This window comes from Prionailurus bengalensis, chromosome B2 (genome assembly GCF_016509475.1).
Source record: "Prionailurus bengalensis isolate Pbe53 chromosome B2, Fcat_Pben_1.1_paternal_pri, whole genome shotgun sequence".
Lineage (NCBI taxonomy): Eukaryota > Metazoa > Chordata > Mammalia > Carnivora > Felidae > Prionailurus > Prionailurus bengalensis.
The window spans coordinates 137,243,026-137,258,580 of NC_057349.1; the positions used below are offsets into that span (position 1 = coordinate 137,243,026).

At 38.3% G+C, this 15,555-nt stretch overlaps 1 protein-coding gene across 1 annotated transcript in view; it reads right to left on the reverse strand.

Moving 5' to 3' along the window:
* The window catches only part of SYNE1 (spectrin repeat containing nuclear envelope protein 1), a 472,071-nt gene that overhangs the window by 170,490 nt on the left and 286,026 nt on the right, over window positions 1–15,555 (reverse strand). Inside the window, 12 exon segments of the mRNA XM_043592628.1 lie at window positions 7–189; window positions 472–594; window positions 778–963; window positions 4,728–4,865; window positions 5,827–6,009; window positions 6,674–6,826; window positions 8,774–8,929; window positions 9,769–9,934; window positions 11,258–11,517; window positions 12,283–12,501; window positions 13,473–13,617; window positions 13,808–14,145. Coding sequence (XP_043448563.1) covers window positions 7–189; window positions 472–594; window positions 778–963; window positions 4,728–4,865; window positions 5,827–6,009; window positions 6,674–6,826; window positions 8,774–8,929; window positions 9,769–9,934; window positions 11,258–11,517; window positions 12,283–12,501; window positions 13,473–13,617; window positions 13,808–14,145 — 2,250 coding nt within the window.

Sequence of the window (15,555 nt, forward strand, 5' to 3'; positions counted from 1 at the left end):
ACATGCCTGCATGATGTTGCACTGCTGGATAGCCGTGTGCTGCAATCGGCTGGCCTCTGCCTGCAGGTGCAAGGCACAATGGCAGAGCGGCAGGCTGGCGACCACATCGTCGGGGATCCGGAGGGCACTCTGGCAGATCTGCACGGCGTGGACCTTTGGCTTGAGTGACTCCATCTCAGATAGCAGATGCTGAAAGTACGGGTTCACATTTTATATGGCGCAAAAAATTTAAAATGTTTCTATCTGAATAGCTTCTTTCATAAGCAAGAGACATTTACTAAATTATAGCTCTGGCATACGTTATAAATATTTTCCAAGGAGATTTTCTTTAAGTAGCGTGTAGAGTCCTAAGACTATAGCTGAGTTTAGAAGTCATTTTTCCCTCACTATCTTCTCTTTAAAAATAGGTAGATAGATGACAGATAGATAGATAGATTCCCCACTCACTTCCTCTGGATTATTCTTGCTTACCTGTCGATGTGAAAGTTGTTCCTTCAGACTAAGACGTCCGACTTCTGGGGAAGTCAGGGTTGTCTGGGCTTGCTCCAAAGCAACTTGTAAGTTTTTTAGCTCAGTTTCAAATTTTTTCATATCCTACAGAGTAAAAGCAATATGAATGTCAATATAGAAGCCCTGGAAGTTCAAAGTCATGGGAGAAGAATAACCTCACAGCCAAGAAGGCATATCAGAGGCGAGTACTACATCTCCACTATGGACCCACCATTTTTTTTAAATGATAGACTTTCTAATTTAAGCTATTGTTATTATTAGTTTCACCTTGGCAGCATCTTGGAGATTCTGCAAACGAATTTTGATCGTCTGTCGTAGCTCCTCAGACTCCCGTCCCAGGTCTGCCACTTGCTGAGACATTTTTTCTGTGGAGTAGATGCTAGCAAGGCACTGTAATTTCTCAATCATTGCTTCCAGATTGCTGGGGATTTCTTCAGATTCTTCCAGCATGGTCTAGAGGGAATTGCCAATAGTCATGACATTGACAGGGAGGCAGAGGCGTACAGGTAACCAATCTGGTGTGGTGTAAGCCAGGAAGACTAGGAGGGAGTGCCAGGTCTCAGTGCCCATGCACACCGTGTAGGTTCCATGTGTCTTCTTGTATCTAACCTTCCCAGCCCTGTGCCTACTCCCCACCTACGCTTCTCCTCGTTTCACAGAAAAAGAAATCAAAGTTTAGGAACTGCCAACCATTTACTGAGGCCACATGTTGTTAAGTGTTGGACAGGCTCGTGCTCTGTCAACCACCCCAAACTGCTCCCTGATGAGGGTCAGGACACGAGTATCTCAGGGATATCTGTGCTCTGACACATTAGGCCTTCTTGTCAGGATGTTGAGCTTACTTTTCCTCCTATTTACTCAAGAGATGCTTTCTAGCTCTCATATTCTATGTCTAAGACCTAAGACACTTATCGATCTAAGAAATGAAAACACAAGAGCATTACAAACAAACAAACAAAAAACCTTTTGAACAGTTGCTTTAAATGAAACGAAGAGGGTAGAAGCTACTTGAGATTAGCAAGAGGAATAAAACACAGCCCTGGTCATTCTGGATAGTATCCTCCAGTGGGACTAATAATACACATGGATTGTTAACCACATAATGCGCATTATATGAGCAGAGTGAAAGAGAAGAAAGACTAGAGATGACGGAATATTACTTGCAGGAGGATTGTGAGGCGGAACAGCATAAGCAAAGGCACAGAGGTGAATGAGCACAAAATGTTCAGTTCCCGGGATGTGCGATGTGTAAACAAGAGAAATGGAAGCTGGGATATTATCCTTGAGCAATAGATCTTTAATTTCAAAATACAGTACAGTTTTTCCCTCACAAGGAAAGAAAATACTGAAAATCTAAAGAAGAAAATCAAATATTCCACAATATGGCAGAGGTAACTTTAAGAGATAACTGCTGTTACATTTGGGTATATATTTGGATAATTGGGATCATAATATACTATAATTTTCCATCTTTCTTTTCCACCTGACACTAGGAACACCTGTATTCTCTCTGTTTACTGCTTTTGGCTAACCTTTGGGAGCTTTACCTAAGGTGGGCACGGGAGAACTCTCAAAAGAGTATCTACAGACTGAGTTCTCTCCTGAGCATCTGTGGGATGTGTGGTGTCTGTCCTGTGTCCCCAATGCACTCAATCTGCCCAACTGCCCAAGTCAAAACACCTAGGAGCCCTCCTTGGCTGCTCCCTCTCTTCCACCCACATCCAAGAGTCTCCTCTCCAGAGTCCATAACTCTAGCTCAGTATTAGCCCTTGATTCTCTCTTCTCTCAACCTCTAAAGAGTCCTTGTCACTCTCTAGCATATCACTGCCACTGCCTTCCATCCTATCTTACCTTCCTCAGTCTGTTTTCCACAGGCTGCTAACTCATCTTTCTTAAAATACAAGCCGGGATTTGTTGCTTGCCTACAGAATATCTGTCAGAGGCTTCACAGTGACTACAGGGTAAAGCCCAAGTTCTTAACAGGCTTTTCAATACTTTTCTTCTCTCTCTATTCTTGTCTCTCATGCCTCTTTCCAGCTTTCGTCCACACATCTTCCCCGTACTACGCCCTCCACTGCACGGAACAGAGCACCCCTCACTCTTACTATTGGGATGTCCACATGTATTTTTGTTTAAAATGCATTTCAAGCAAGTAGGCAGCCTGTTGTTCAGGACTCAGCCCAGCATTACCTTTTCCTAAGAAGGCCTCCTTAAGCTTCCCCTAGACTCTGGGCAGTGTGGACAGAGCACCCCCCTGTGGGCTCCAGCAACACCTCGAACCCTCATTTCCTGCACTTATCACACTGTTGGCAATTGTCTAGATCTATCTTTTGTCTCCGTTATCAACTCCCTGGGGACAAGGACAGGGAATATTCTTTGTTTTCTGAAGGCCTAACAAAATTCCTAGCTTTGGAAAGCATTCTATAAGTATTTGCTGAAACAATAAGTGAATGCAAGACCTATTTAAAAACAAAAACAAAAACAAAAAAAAACCCTAATGGTCACTTTAGAGACTACATTATACTCTATTATATCTAAAAATTCATTCAGAAAAGTGACCTTGACCTTTAAGTTTGCTTTAAAATTCTACTATAGTTATTAATACTGCATATTTTCTACATTTTGGATTATGGAGTAGTAACGTTTTGATGTTCATGATACATTCTGCCAATTGTTTTTCAAAAAGATTTTAACAAGCAGCCATCAGTGTTTGAGAGCTCTCACTTCTTTAAATATGAACTTTACATAATCTTTAAATGGGGTTAACTTGATGGTTAAAGTGTTCTCTCCTCTTTTAAATTTTCATTTCTAGATTTCTAATGAGGTTGAATATTTTTTCATTGTTTACAACCAATTGTATCTTGAGTCTTGTCAGTTAATATAGAAGCATATCCTCAGGCAGAAGACGGGAGTGGTTTACTAAAAAGATTCCAGAAGAGTATAAAGATTGGTGAGAAGAAAGATTATGTACACAGGGAAACTGATTAGCATCTGTTAACACATTCCAAGGAGGAGAAAATAAGGCTTTGATCTAGAACCCTGCATACGGGAATGGAAAAGGGAATAGGAGTATAGATAGGAGTATACTGGGGCCCCTGGGTGGCTCAGTGGGTTAAGCGCCCAACTTCAGCTCAGGTCATGATCTCACAGTTTGTGAGTTCAAGCCTCACATTGGGCAACTTGTTGTCAGCGCACAGTCTGCTTCAGATCCTCTGTTCCCCTCTCTCTCTCTGCCCTTCTCCCGCTTGCTCATGCGTGCTCTCTCCACCCCCCCCATAAATAATAAACATTAAAAATAAGGAGTATGCATAAATCGGAATAAAAGAGAGAGATCTAAAATACTTGAGGATATCCATGCAACCTAAGTACAAATCATTCTGTATTGTACCATAAACTAACTGGGCTATTAGATGTTTGTATCTAATTCAAGCTTAAGATAATAAAAGGATGAAATAATTTCCTGGATGATGTGACCAGAAGAAAACTTCAGGAAATGAAGTAACACAGCCACCATGTGATATGGATTCTTTGCTCTTTCCCAGCTGACCCCTACTTCCTGTGGAAAATCAGACAACTGAGACCAGGCAGAATGCTGAGAAGAATGAGGCACCCACGTGGCAGGTTGTGTGCTTGATATTTGCACGTATGTTAAACCATTTAATCTTCACGATAATTCTGCAATATAAATATCATTTACATCTCTATCTTATTGATGAGAAGACTGAATTCAGGGAAGCAGAGTAGTTTGCTCCAAATTCATAGCCCTAAATAGCAGAGCTTGGTTTTCAGATCAGTCTGAGTCTGGAGCCTATAATCTTTCCACACCTCATATCTCTTCATGGGGAAGAATTTCCCACCACATCCCTACGTATGATTGTTTCAAAGAAGCTGCAAAAAAAGAGAGACCTATACAAAGGTGATTCTTTTGGGTCTTGGAGAAAGAAAAGTCTAGGGGAAAACTGAGTTAACATTTCCTATTAAAAAAAAAGTCTAGGGGAGATAGAGGTTATCTATTATGTATACAGTCTTATGAAATCTTATGGGTAGCCACTTTCTTTCAAACCATTAGACAAGCCATCAGGGCTACCTTAGCTTTCTTTTTATCTGGCACCTACAATAATTTTATGTCATGGCCCTCAACATTTTCTGTCAGGCCAGCCAGTTAAATCAAATTGCTCTCTTAGTCACTCTTTGAAAACGATATTTCCCAAAGTTACCTGATGGAAAATGTATTGTTCTCGAAGTTGGTTGGCAGAATTCCATGCAATCTTTCCATGAACCAAGACTTTGGCTTTCTCAATCCACTTCAAGATGAATTCAAGCATTTCAGTGTATTCTTCTAAATGTGATGCTGCCTGAAAAAATCATTAACATTCAGATAACATATGTAAACTCTGCTTTGTGAGCTAGAAATTAGTCTTCTATTTCTCTTTAGATACAATAATCCTAGGGGTTGATTGTTATAACATCTGTGATATTTAAAGGTATCACAAACAATCATCTCCTTGTTGAAAATCTGTCAAGGGCTTCCCAGTGACTTTAGGATAAAATTCAAGTTCTTAATATGCTTGAATAATCTTTCTTTTAAAAATATGCTCTGTTCTTATCCCTTGGTCATCTATCTAGTGCCTCTCTATCCCTCCTTCCATATTTATTCCACCTCCACTGATGAAGGAGGTAGTAGGGGGATTATAGCATGCCAGATTTCTGTACTGTAATTCATTAGTTGCCAATCTTGATTTAACTTGTCCCTGATTACAGAAAAAATACATAATTAATTTGTAAAGGCGAGTCTACAGTCAATAATTATGATGAATGTGTGACCTGAACTTATCTATCTACATATAGATATATCTATGTCTTATAACTTTGTATATATTATTTACATGCACTATGTATTTTATTTCATATACATATATAAACATATATGTATACATATATATATACACACATATATATACACACACACACATATATCTATAACTTTAAGATAGTTGAATACACCCCAAACTGATTTTATAAAACATGTTTATGGATGAGTATTTATTTCACAAAGTGCTTTTCTAGTTTACAAAATATTCATTCCAAAAGTTCATCTATATGACCACCTTTGTCAATGAACTTCTCATACGGTTTGATATAAAACAAAGGCAAGTTTCCATGTAAATCTTAGGATACTAAACAGGTGTGGTATGTAATAATCTACCCTTAAACCACCCTCATCATTGTCAATATTATCTTTTTATTTTTCAAAAGAAAAAGCAAACACTTAATTTCTACCTTAGAGGATTTTGATTCCTGGCCTGGAAGACATACCTGACTGAGCTTGGAGAGCCGATTCTCAGCCTGTCTAATGGTCTGCTGGTGTAGTTCCATCAGTTTTCCTACCTTCTTGGCCAGTGGTTTACCCAGTTGGCCATTCTGTTCCGAGAATTTCTGTACTGCTGCATCTAGTTCCATTAATTTTAAATTACAGCCATCTAATTCCTCTCCTAGCACCTAGACGGTAATCCAAATAAAAGAACATTAGACTACAGAAATTTCTCCAGCTTTTCCAAGGTCAAAGGGTGATATTTTAAATGTTTTTTGTAAATGCCAAGTATTATAAAGAATATTTCTACATGATCAGGTCATTTCTGTTTCTTCAGTTAGAAAGGCAGAGCAGATGTAAATTAAAAAAATAAAAAATTAAATTAAAAAAAAAAAAGGAAGGCAGAGCAGACAGGAGGTTTTGTTATGCTGGTGTTTATTTCCTATGAGGCTGAGTGAGAAGGCTAATGTTTCCTTCTGCCCCACCCCGAAAGGATTAGTCACTTAACTCATCAGCAGAGTGAGAGCACCACCAAAGTCATCCTTTATTTTGGAATTTATATATTTATATTCCCCAATAATTATTTGGTCTTTTGACACTCTTCCCTCTTCCCTGCATGTGCAGGTACATTTATTAATACAGCTCCATTGGAATGATGAGGTATATGATGTAAGTTATCTATGCTATTATCTGTATAATAGCATATATATGCTTTACTATCTGGTTTTACTGAAGCTTGCTAATCAAGAAAGTTTTTTTTTTTCTCTGTCTATATCCCCAAAATAAACTAACTCCAAAATATATGGAATTCATTCAGTAGCACCTCTTATATTTCCACTTCTCCTTCCTTACCTTTTGGTCGATCTTAGCTTGTTGTAAATTATCTGTCTTTGCTCTCAGCTTACTGAGGATAGTTGTGAGATCTTTGGCTATCTTCTGAATTTGCCGGCTGAATTCCTGGCTCATGGCCTTGCTCTGTTCAACTTCTCTTACTTTGTCCTGGATCTAAACAATCAGTGAGAACAACGAAACCAACCATGATTAAAACTGCATAATTGCTATTAAAAACCTCAATCTTAAGATGTTGACAAGAGACTCTTGAGTTGGTTAACGCCACTTTGGCATCGATGCACTTTGTCAGACCAGCCACATGCCGTTACTGGCTCTCACGGCTTTCCTGCGGCCTTGCTATTCACCACCCCTTACTGCTGCTGTTTCAGCAAAGGAACAAGCGTTGCATGTATAGTGAGCTACACATCAAATGTTTACAGAATACTCATTTTAGATAGAAGTGTACATGGCAGAGCTTGAATCTCAGCTTCTCCATTTACTAACTTCAGAACACAAATTCTTTTAGGCCTTTGTCTCCATAAAATGGAAAACCCTTCCAGATAATTAGAAGCACCTGGATTTGTTTCCAAGCACCTTTTTTATAAGTAGATGTTGGTGATCTGTTAACTCTTTTTCCAACTTCCCAAGTACATCCCAATAATATATCAAAACAGTGTTAAGCATATCCAGTAGAAAGGTGAAAAAGGAACAGTTAATGTTTACAAGTTTCTAATGATCTGATAACATTGATATTTCTGCCTAGAATGAAATGCTTGAGAGAAAATGGTAAAGTAACATTTTCTTTATATAAAGTGAAGGCTTTAAAAAATCACTTGAATACAGAGAAAACACACCATTAAAATAATACTTTTTTTGGACTTGATTATTTTGAGTTGAGTGCCAATGTAAATGAAATGCATGAGGATAACTCTAATATAGAGAAAATTTATCCAGCGAGAAAGAAAACTTAAATTTAAACTTTTTCTTAAAAATCTGAACTTGCGAAGTCATCCTTCCCAGTAGACCTTCCAATGTCTAAGAAGAAAAACCAAGCAGGCCAATTAAATACTTAAAATAGAAAATAACATTTTAGTTTATTTAGACATTTAGATGCAGGGGCATTGAGTTTTCATGAAATTTTTAAAACACTTTGCTTTATACATTAGAGGGTCCAAAAGATGTTGTGTACCTGTATGAATTTTATAATTTGCTGCGAGGGAATACTACTTTGCATTTCGTGTAGCACTTTAGAATTAGTGGGATACCTTTCTCTCTGTCCTCTATTGACTGCTTTTACCTTAACTGTGGCGTTATGTCACCGAGGGGGTCCTAAAAAACCATTGTTTCCATACAGATGCACCCAAAGCCATTTTCACTATGTAAAAGTGTGCCCTCTTTGGGGGATCTATGATAGAAATGTCCCTCTGATCTCAGTCCTATGAATGACTATGTGTATCTCTTTGTCTAAAAAAAAAAAAAAAAAAAAAAAAGAAAAGAAAAAAAAAAGAAAAAAGAAAGAAAAACTATTTGTTTTAAAATTCATAGACATGGATTAGATTATGTGTCACACCTTTCTTTGGTTATTTAAAAGCTAGAGTTTATTTGATGGGCCTTCTTCTAGCAACATTATAGGATCCACCAACATACATTTTGGGTAGTAACTTCTTCCCTGGCTCTACCTTATTTATTTATTTATTTATTTATTTATGTATTTATGTATTTATGTATTTATGTATTTATTTATTACTTTGATTTTCCCTTTCTCCAACTATCTTCACCTACTTAACTTACATCTTGCTGAACCCAAAATAACAGCTAAAAGTGTACCCGGCAGATCCTGGGTACTCAAGAATTTTTGTTGAGTACTTGAAATATATTTGTTTTAAAAAATTGTGTCTTTTTTTTTTAAGAAAAAGGTGAACTAGGTAAGTTATTTTTATTGTATAACATTATTGTTCACAACTGTGATCATCCGACGTGCTTCTTGCCACCACAGAAGAACCCTAATTCAATATTGTTGTTTTGTACGGAAGACATGATTACGAAGACATGGAGACCTGGTTGTGAAAATCAAGAACTACAGAAGAATGGAAAGGCACGCTTCTGTGACCGTACGTGTACCTGATCATGGATAGTTCCTAGGTCCAGTGCCACCTCAGCTAACTGAAGGGAAAGTTCAGAAGGTAATATGGAATAAAGACCCAGGTACTTATTCTTCTGCTCTTCAGCCATTTTCTCAATGCTCTGTCGGTGATTTGTGGCTTCTGTTAGGAGAAGCTAAAGAAAAGATCAAAGTAAGAAACTTCTGGAAGCCTGATGAGGAAATTCATTTTTCTGGGTACAGAGACAAGACTGTGTATTTTTCAACAATATGTGAAGTGTGGAATTAGAGAAACATCTTTAAAAAAAAATCAAACTATTCTTTAGTCTCTAGGGAGAAACATGTCCCCTTTTTAAGGAACAAAAGAAAGTTCCTTGAGATAACACTAAAAGCCTTATATATAGTGCATTTATGAAAAGTTTTAATTCAATACTCATTGAATATAAGCAAATCTCTTGGGGTACATGGGTGGCTCAGTTGGTTAAGCATCCAACTCTTGATTTTGGCTCAAGTCAGGCTCTCAAGGTTGATGAAACTGAGCCCTGCATCAAGTTCTGTGTTGATGGCACAAAGTCTGCTTTGGATTCTCTCTCTTTCCCTCTCTGGTTGCCCCTCCCTGGCTCATGTGCTTACGTGCACTCTCTCTCTATCTCTCTCTCTCAAAATAAATAAATAAACATTTTTTTTTCAGCATAAATATATCTCATTAAAATCAGGACAGTATTTTTATTTTTTTTATTTTTATTTTTTTTAATTTTTTTTTTTTTTTAATTTATTTTTGGGACAGAGAGAGACAGAGCATGAACGGGGGAGGGGCAGAGAGAGAGGGAGACACAGAATCGGAAACAGGCTCCAGGCTCTGAGCCATCGGCCCAGAGCCTGACGCGGGGCTCGAACTCCCGGACCGCGAGATCGTGACCTGGCTGAAGTCGGACGCTTAACCGACTGCGCCACCCAGGCGCCCCAGGACAGTATTTTTAAATGATGGGTATAGGGAATGAGGAGAGTTTTATACCTGAAGTTCTTCAAGTTGAGCATCTATTTCTATTGTTGGATTCCCCAAATATTCCTTTGTTTCCTGAACCCAAGATTTCACAGAATTGATTTGGGTCTCCACAACTTCTCGCTCCTTTAGCTCTTGCTTTACTACTTTTCCAGTATTCTTCACTTTCTCCTGCATGCTTTGGAAACATTAAAGGGAGAAACCAGAGGTGGATTTGAAATGAAAGGAAATCCCTAATCCATGACATTGTATTAGCAAAAGCAGACATAAACAAAAAAGTAAAGCCTCATATCTTTTTTGCATGTAAAGACACATCCTCAAGTTGTGAGATAACATTCAGTAACGCTTAATTTTAGTTCAAATACAACAGAAGATTAGATGTCATGTGAAGTGAATGATTTATCCCTAGAAAGGTGAGAGGTGACACACTCCCAGGCCACTACAATGCAATGAATTTTCCTATCTAAAGTCAACTGGAGACTGTTTGATTCTTTATACCCTCTTTGGAAATCTACTCAAATGGTGCAGAATCATCAGCATTTAAAAGTAATGTGTAATTGGAACGTTTCTGGCTATTAGAGGCCAGTCTTTAAATAAAGTCTGAAGCTTTGGAAATTAGGCAATTAATAATGTTCAACATCCTTTTGAATTGACATAAGCTTGGCTAAAAAGTTAAATAAGTGAAATCAGATTACCCTGAATTCATTTGTAAGTACAAGAGGTGAATATAGGCTATGAATGAGTAACGTTAGTTAATATAGGATAAAATTATCTATTGACATTTCTTCTCTGGCTCAACAAGTGAATCAGGCTGATTATGCATCATTCAGATTAACTTTCTCTTTCCACTAAGTTCACTATTGGTAAATAGCTATTATTTATCTGGACTTTGGTATTATCCTTGCTCTGATCTCCCTGCCCTCCAACTTAGCCAATGAGTTACCAAGCCTGATCAAAATGCAGTTCTTGATAGCTCTCGACTGTTTACCTTTCAAGCTTCATTTCTCATGAATTGTCCCATCACCCAACAGCTCCTTCAAAGTGACACGCTCACTTCCAAGCTTTCTTACATACTCTTCCCCTGTTTGTAAAACCCTCCTCCCACTTCACTAGTTCTAGTGCGCTCAGTCTTCCGTGTAAGTACTCCTCCTGACAGGAAGCCTCCCTTGATTCCTCTCCTAGGGTAGCTTGCCCTTACCACTCTTCCCATGCTCTACCTAAACGCCTCTGTAGTTGTCTGTCTCTGCTGTTTGAGGGTAAACTGCATGAAGGTAGACACTGAATCTGTACAGCTCATCACTATGTTTCTAAATCCTACTAGTATTTATTTGTCAGATAAATGACTAAAGAGTTAAGAAAGCTGAAAAGCAGGGATGACGGGAATAGTTCTCCACGGTTCTCAGGCGGCATGATGGAGCGTCCCCAGACTCTAATACCACACTTATCCCTTTGGGTCATGGCCAAGTTTAGTAAGAGAGAATGAGAGCAGGTGTATAGTTACTTCAGGCACCGGTCTTGCATTGCCGTGATCTCCTGGACAGTGGGTGGCTCTTCTCCAGGAGGCTGCGGGGCTCCGTCCTGAAGCATGCCCAGCGCTTGCTGCCGCAGCATGCCTAAAGCCAACTGCTGCTGTTCCAGTTCCAGAACGAGTGCGTCATGATGGTCAAGAAGCGTTAAGAGCTCTGCTTTTGAGGCTTTCTCCGCTGAACCTCCCGGCAGTTTATCTTGCAGCTGATCAGTCGTTTCAGTGGCTTTTTTAACCTGATGACAGACACATATACTATGAAGCTCAAAACTAAACTGAAAAGACAGACCAATTCCAATAAATGCCATATTTGCCACTAGGGCACGGAAGCACTTAAAGATGATGGGATAAACTCTAAATTTCAGGGACCAAATGTGAACAATCTCCTTAACAAGGAAAGGAAGACCACCTCTTATTCTGGGTTTTAAAATTTAATCTCAAAATAATAGGGTGATCAGAGACTGCATAACAGAAAAGTTGTTTTGCTTTTTTTTTAACGAAACAGATAAAAGAAAAACTCTTTCCAATATTTCTGTTAACATGAATATGTGCCTTGAGTCATTAAGGAAGATGTAGTTAAAAACACTGAAACCTACTTTAAAACACAAAAGGAATTAAATATAAGATTTGGGAAATGAGTTAAATTCTTGCTCATTTTCATGACAAAGACAAAGTATTTTATGCTTTTTCAGGGCCAGGTAAGAAGATTTCATTAAAAGCGTAGCAAATGGGGGCAACTGGACTTACATTCCTTTCAAAATTTAACTGCTTGGTTTTCTCGTTATAATAATCAGACCTCAACTTAGAATTAAATTGCACATTGCATGATGTATTTTGTTTCATAATTTGGTTTTCATGGCACTAAAACAGAGACTTAAAAAAAGAAAGGCTTGTTGCTTTTCATAAAGCCAATTTCAAGAAAAGGACAAAATACTGCTTTTTAAACTATGTCGTCGTCAGCAAGGAAACAACTATTTGAACCCCTCAGTCATGGAAGTTACCTTATTGTTAAAGCTCGTCCACTCATCTACTGCATCTTCCAGTATCTTCTCCTGGTCCTGAGCCACAGCACGGAGACGGGTCCAGCGCTGCCAGACGGTTGTCATTGACCTGCTAATGGCTGCTTTGCTTGCGTCATTTCCGGTTTTTTCCAGTTGTGAAGTTTTGTCCTCAAGGGCCACAACTTTCTCATGGAAGGAGTTAACTACTGACGCTAAAGCCTGAGGTAGGGAGACGATAAGAGACATTATGAGCAGAGATTGATTTTTCAAAAGTTCTGCGGATTTCAGCAAATCCCCAAATTACCTGCAAAAGGAAATGTTCCCACATATATTTATTTTCCTCTGGTAACTCTTACTTTTACACTTAAGTTTTAATTGACTTAGGTTTGAATTCTTTATTATTTTTTTTAATTTTTTTTTTGACGTTTTTTTATTTTTGAGACAGAGAGAGACAGAGCATGAACAGGGGAGGGGCAGAGAGAGAGGGAGACACAGAATCGGAAACAGGCTCCAGGCTCTGAGCCATCAGCCCAGAGCCCGACGCGGGGCTCGAACTCACGGACCGCGAGATCGTGACCTAAGCTGAAGTCGGACGCTTAACCGACTGTGCCACCCAGGCGCCCCTAGGCTTGAATTCTTTAAAGAGGTAAGGTGAATTTGTGTCTTTATTAAAAATTGATATATTAAAATATTTTATTTATTTGTTAAAAAGAAAAGTTTATTTGCTACTTGACATAACATTCTCCCCATTTCAGAAGGCAGCAAAAATATAAGTGAACTGAATTTGATATTTAAGTATATTATATTCCACCTGATACTGCTGTGATATAGGAGTGAGACTCAGTTATTAATGTCTGAATATTATTTGAATTTATCTATATTATTACCAAAATGTATTTACAGAAATTGATTATGTGTCACATCTTATCAGAAGCAAATTTCTCTGAAGGTCTTTTTATAAACCTAGCTATGCATTTCAACAGGAATCCTTAAAAAGTGATAGCATTTAATTAAGTTCAAAAAGCTATGGAATGTGGCTAAATGAATCCTTTTCATATTTAACATTCTTCTCATATTTAAATGCATCCAGGTGGAAATGAAAATTTATTGACCGGTTTCTAAAACTCTCATATGACAATGATAATTACAATTACAATAGAAAGGACATTTCACACAACAGCAATACTAACCTTGTGTTCTGACAACTTTTCTTCTGCTTCATGACTGGAAGAAGTCTTCAGTAAAGAAAACTCAGACAATTTCTTTTCTGCCTCATTCATCAATTCGATAACCTCTTCCCTTGCTTTCTGATAATTCTGCCATTGATCTGCACATCTTGAAAAAAAGTCAGACAAAAGCCAGTAAGCAACATAAACTCACACATTTCTATGCAGAGCTCTGATGTCAGTATGCCTAATGACACTTAAGAAGAAGGAATTTAGGTGCTAATGTACATCATTGGTATATTCTTTTCCATGTGAAACTTCATTTCACTGAAATATAAAGACTAAAACAACTCTAATACCTCTGCAAGAGATCTAATTGGGCATGTGAGTCCTGTATTATCCTCTGGCTCTTCTCTTCCAGGGAAGCCATTTTCTGTGCTAGGTGCTCTTTTCCAGTTGGCTTGATGAGTGGGTCCAGGCTGGCTACCAGGTGCTGGAGCTCCTCCAGATTACTATGGAACTGATCTTCTGTACTAAAAAATTCCACATGGTTTTTGAGATTTTCCTCTACGCTCTCCACATCTAGGCCATTGCCTGCCAGTTGTAACATTTCATGAGCATCCTCAAGCCAGTCGTTAGCTGCTTGAAATACTTGATAGTACCTCTGACATTGACTATATATTTGGGTCAAGGCAGCCTGAAAGACAGTAATTGCAAACACAGTCAACTCTCAATTGCAATGTATTTGCCATAAATAGTTTAATTTTTTTCCATTTCTTTTCCAGTCCTCAGTCAAGTGGATATATGTGTACAAATGAATTGATACGTTGGTGGATTTTGTGAGGGGGGGGGGTGGCTGTGATTCATTATTATCTTTTTTTTTTCCTTCTGCTATTCTTAAGATTTTATTATGGCAGTTAAAATAAATAAACAAGGCCAGAAGTGGAATAGAAATTTATTGGGGCGCCTGGGTGGCTCAGTCGGTTAAGCGTCCGACGTCGGCTCAGGTCATGGTCTCGCGGTCCGTGAGTTCGAGCCCCGCGTCGGGCTCTGTGCTGACCGTCAGAGCCTGGAGCCTGTTTCGGATTCTGTGTCTCCCTCTCTCTCTGCCCCTCCCCCGTTCATGCTCTGTCTCTCTCTGTCTCAAAAATAAAATTAAAAAAACGTTAAAAAAAAGAAATGTATTAGTGGTATCTTGACTATATCTGAAACTTCTCTCTCTTGTAAAAATATATATGCTTTGAAAGATGTGACAGATTGAATATTCACCAAAGTGAGATAATACCTCACTTGGCTGAAAGTATAATAACAACCACTATGGAAAGCAGTATGGAAGTTCCTAAAGAAACTACAAATAGAACCACCATATAATCTAGCAATCCCACTTCCGGGTGTTTATCCAAAGGAAATGAAATCATTATCTCAAGAAGATATCTGTACGCCCATGTCGAGAGAAGCATTTTTCACTAGGCAAGGTAGGGAAACAACCTAAGTGTTCATTCACTAATGAATGGCTATAGAAAATGTGATACCCAAAAATAAACTAAAAATGGATTAGAGACCTGGGTGTGAGACCTAAAACCATGTAACTCCAAGAAGAAAATATAGGCAGTAATTTCTTTGACATTGGCTTTGGCAACATTTTTCTAGATATGTCTCCTCAGGCAAAGGAAACGAAAACAAAAATATGCTGTTGGGACTGCACCAAAATAAAAAGCTTTTACAAAACAAAGGAAACGATCAGCAAAACACAAAGGCAACCTACTGAATGGAAGATATTCATAAGTGATATATCCAACTAGGGGCTAATAGCCAAAATATATTTTAAAAACTTGAACAACTCAACACCAACACACACACAAATAATCCAATTAAAAGGGGCAGAGGACCCGAATAGACATATTTCCAAAGAAAACATCCAGATGACCAACAGACACATGAAAAGATGATCAACATGACTAATCATCAGGGATGTGCAAATGAAAACCACAATGAGATATCACCTTACACTTGTCAGAATGACTAGCATCAAAAAGACAAGAAATAGCAAGTGTTACCAAGGACTTAGAAAAAGAGGAACCTTCATGCCCTGTTGGTGGGAATGTAT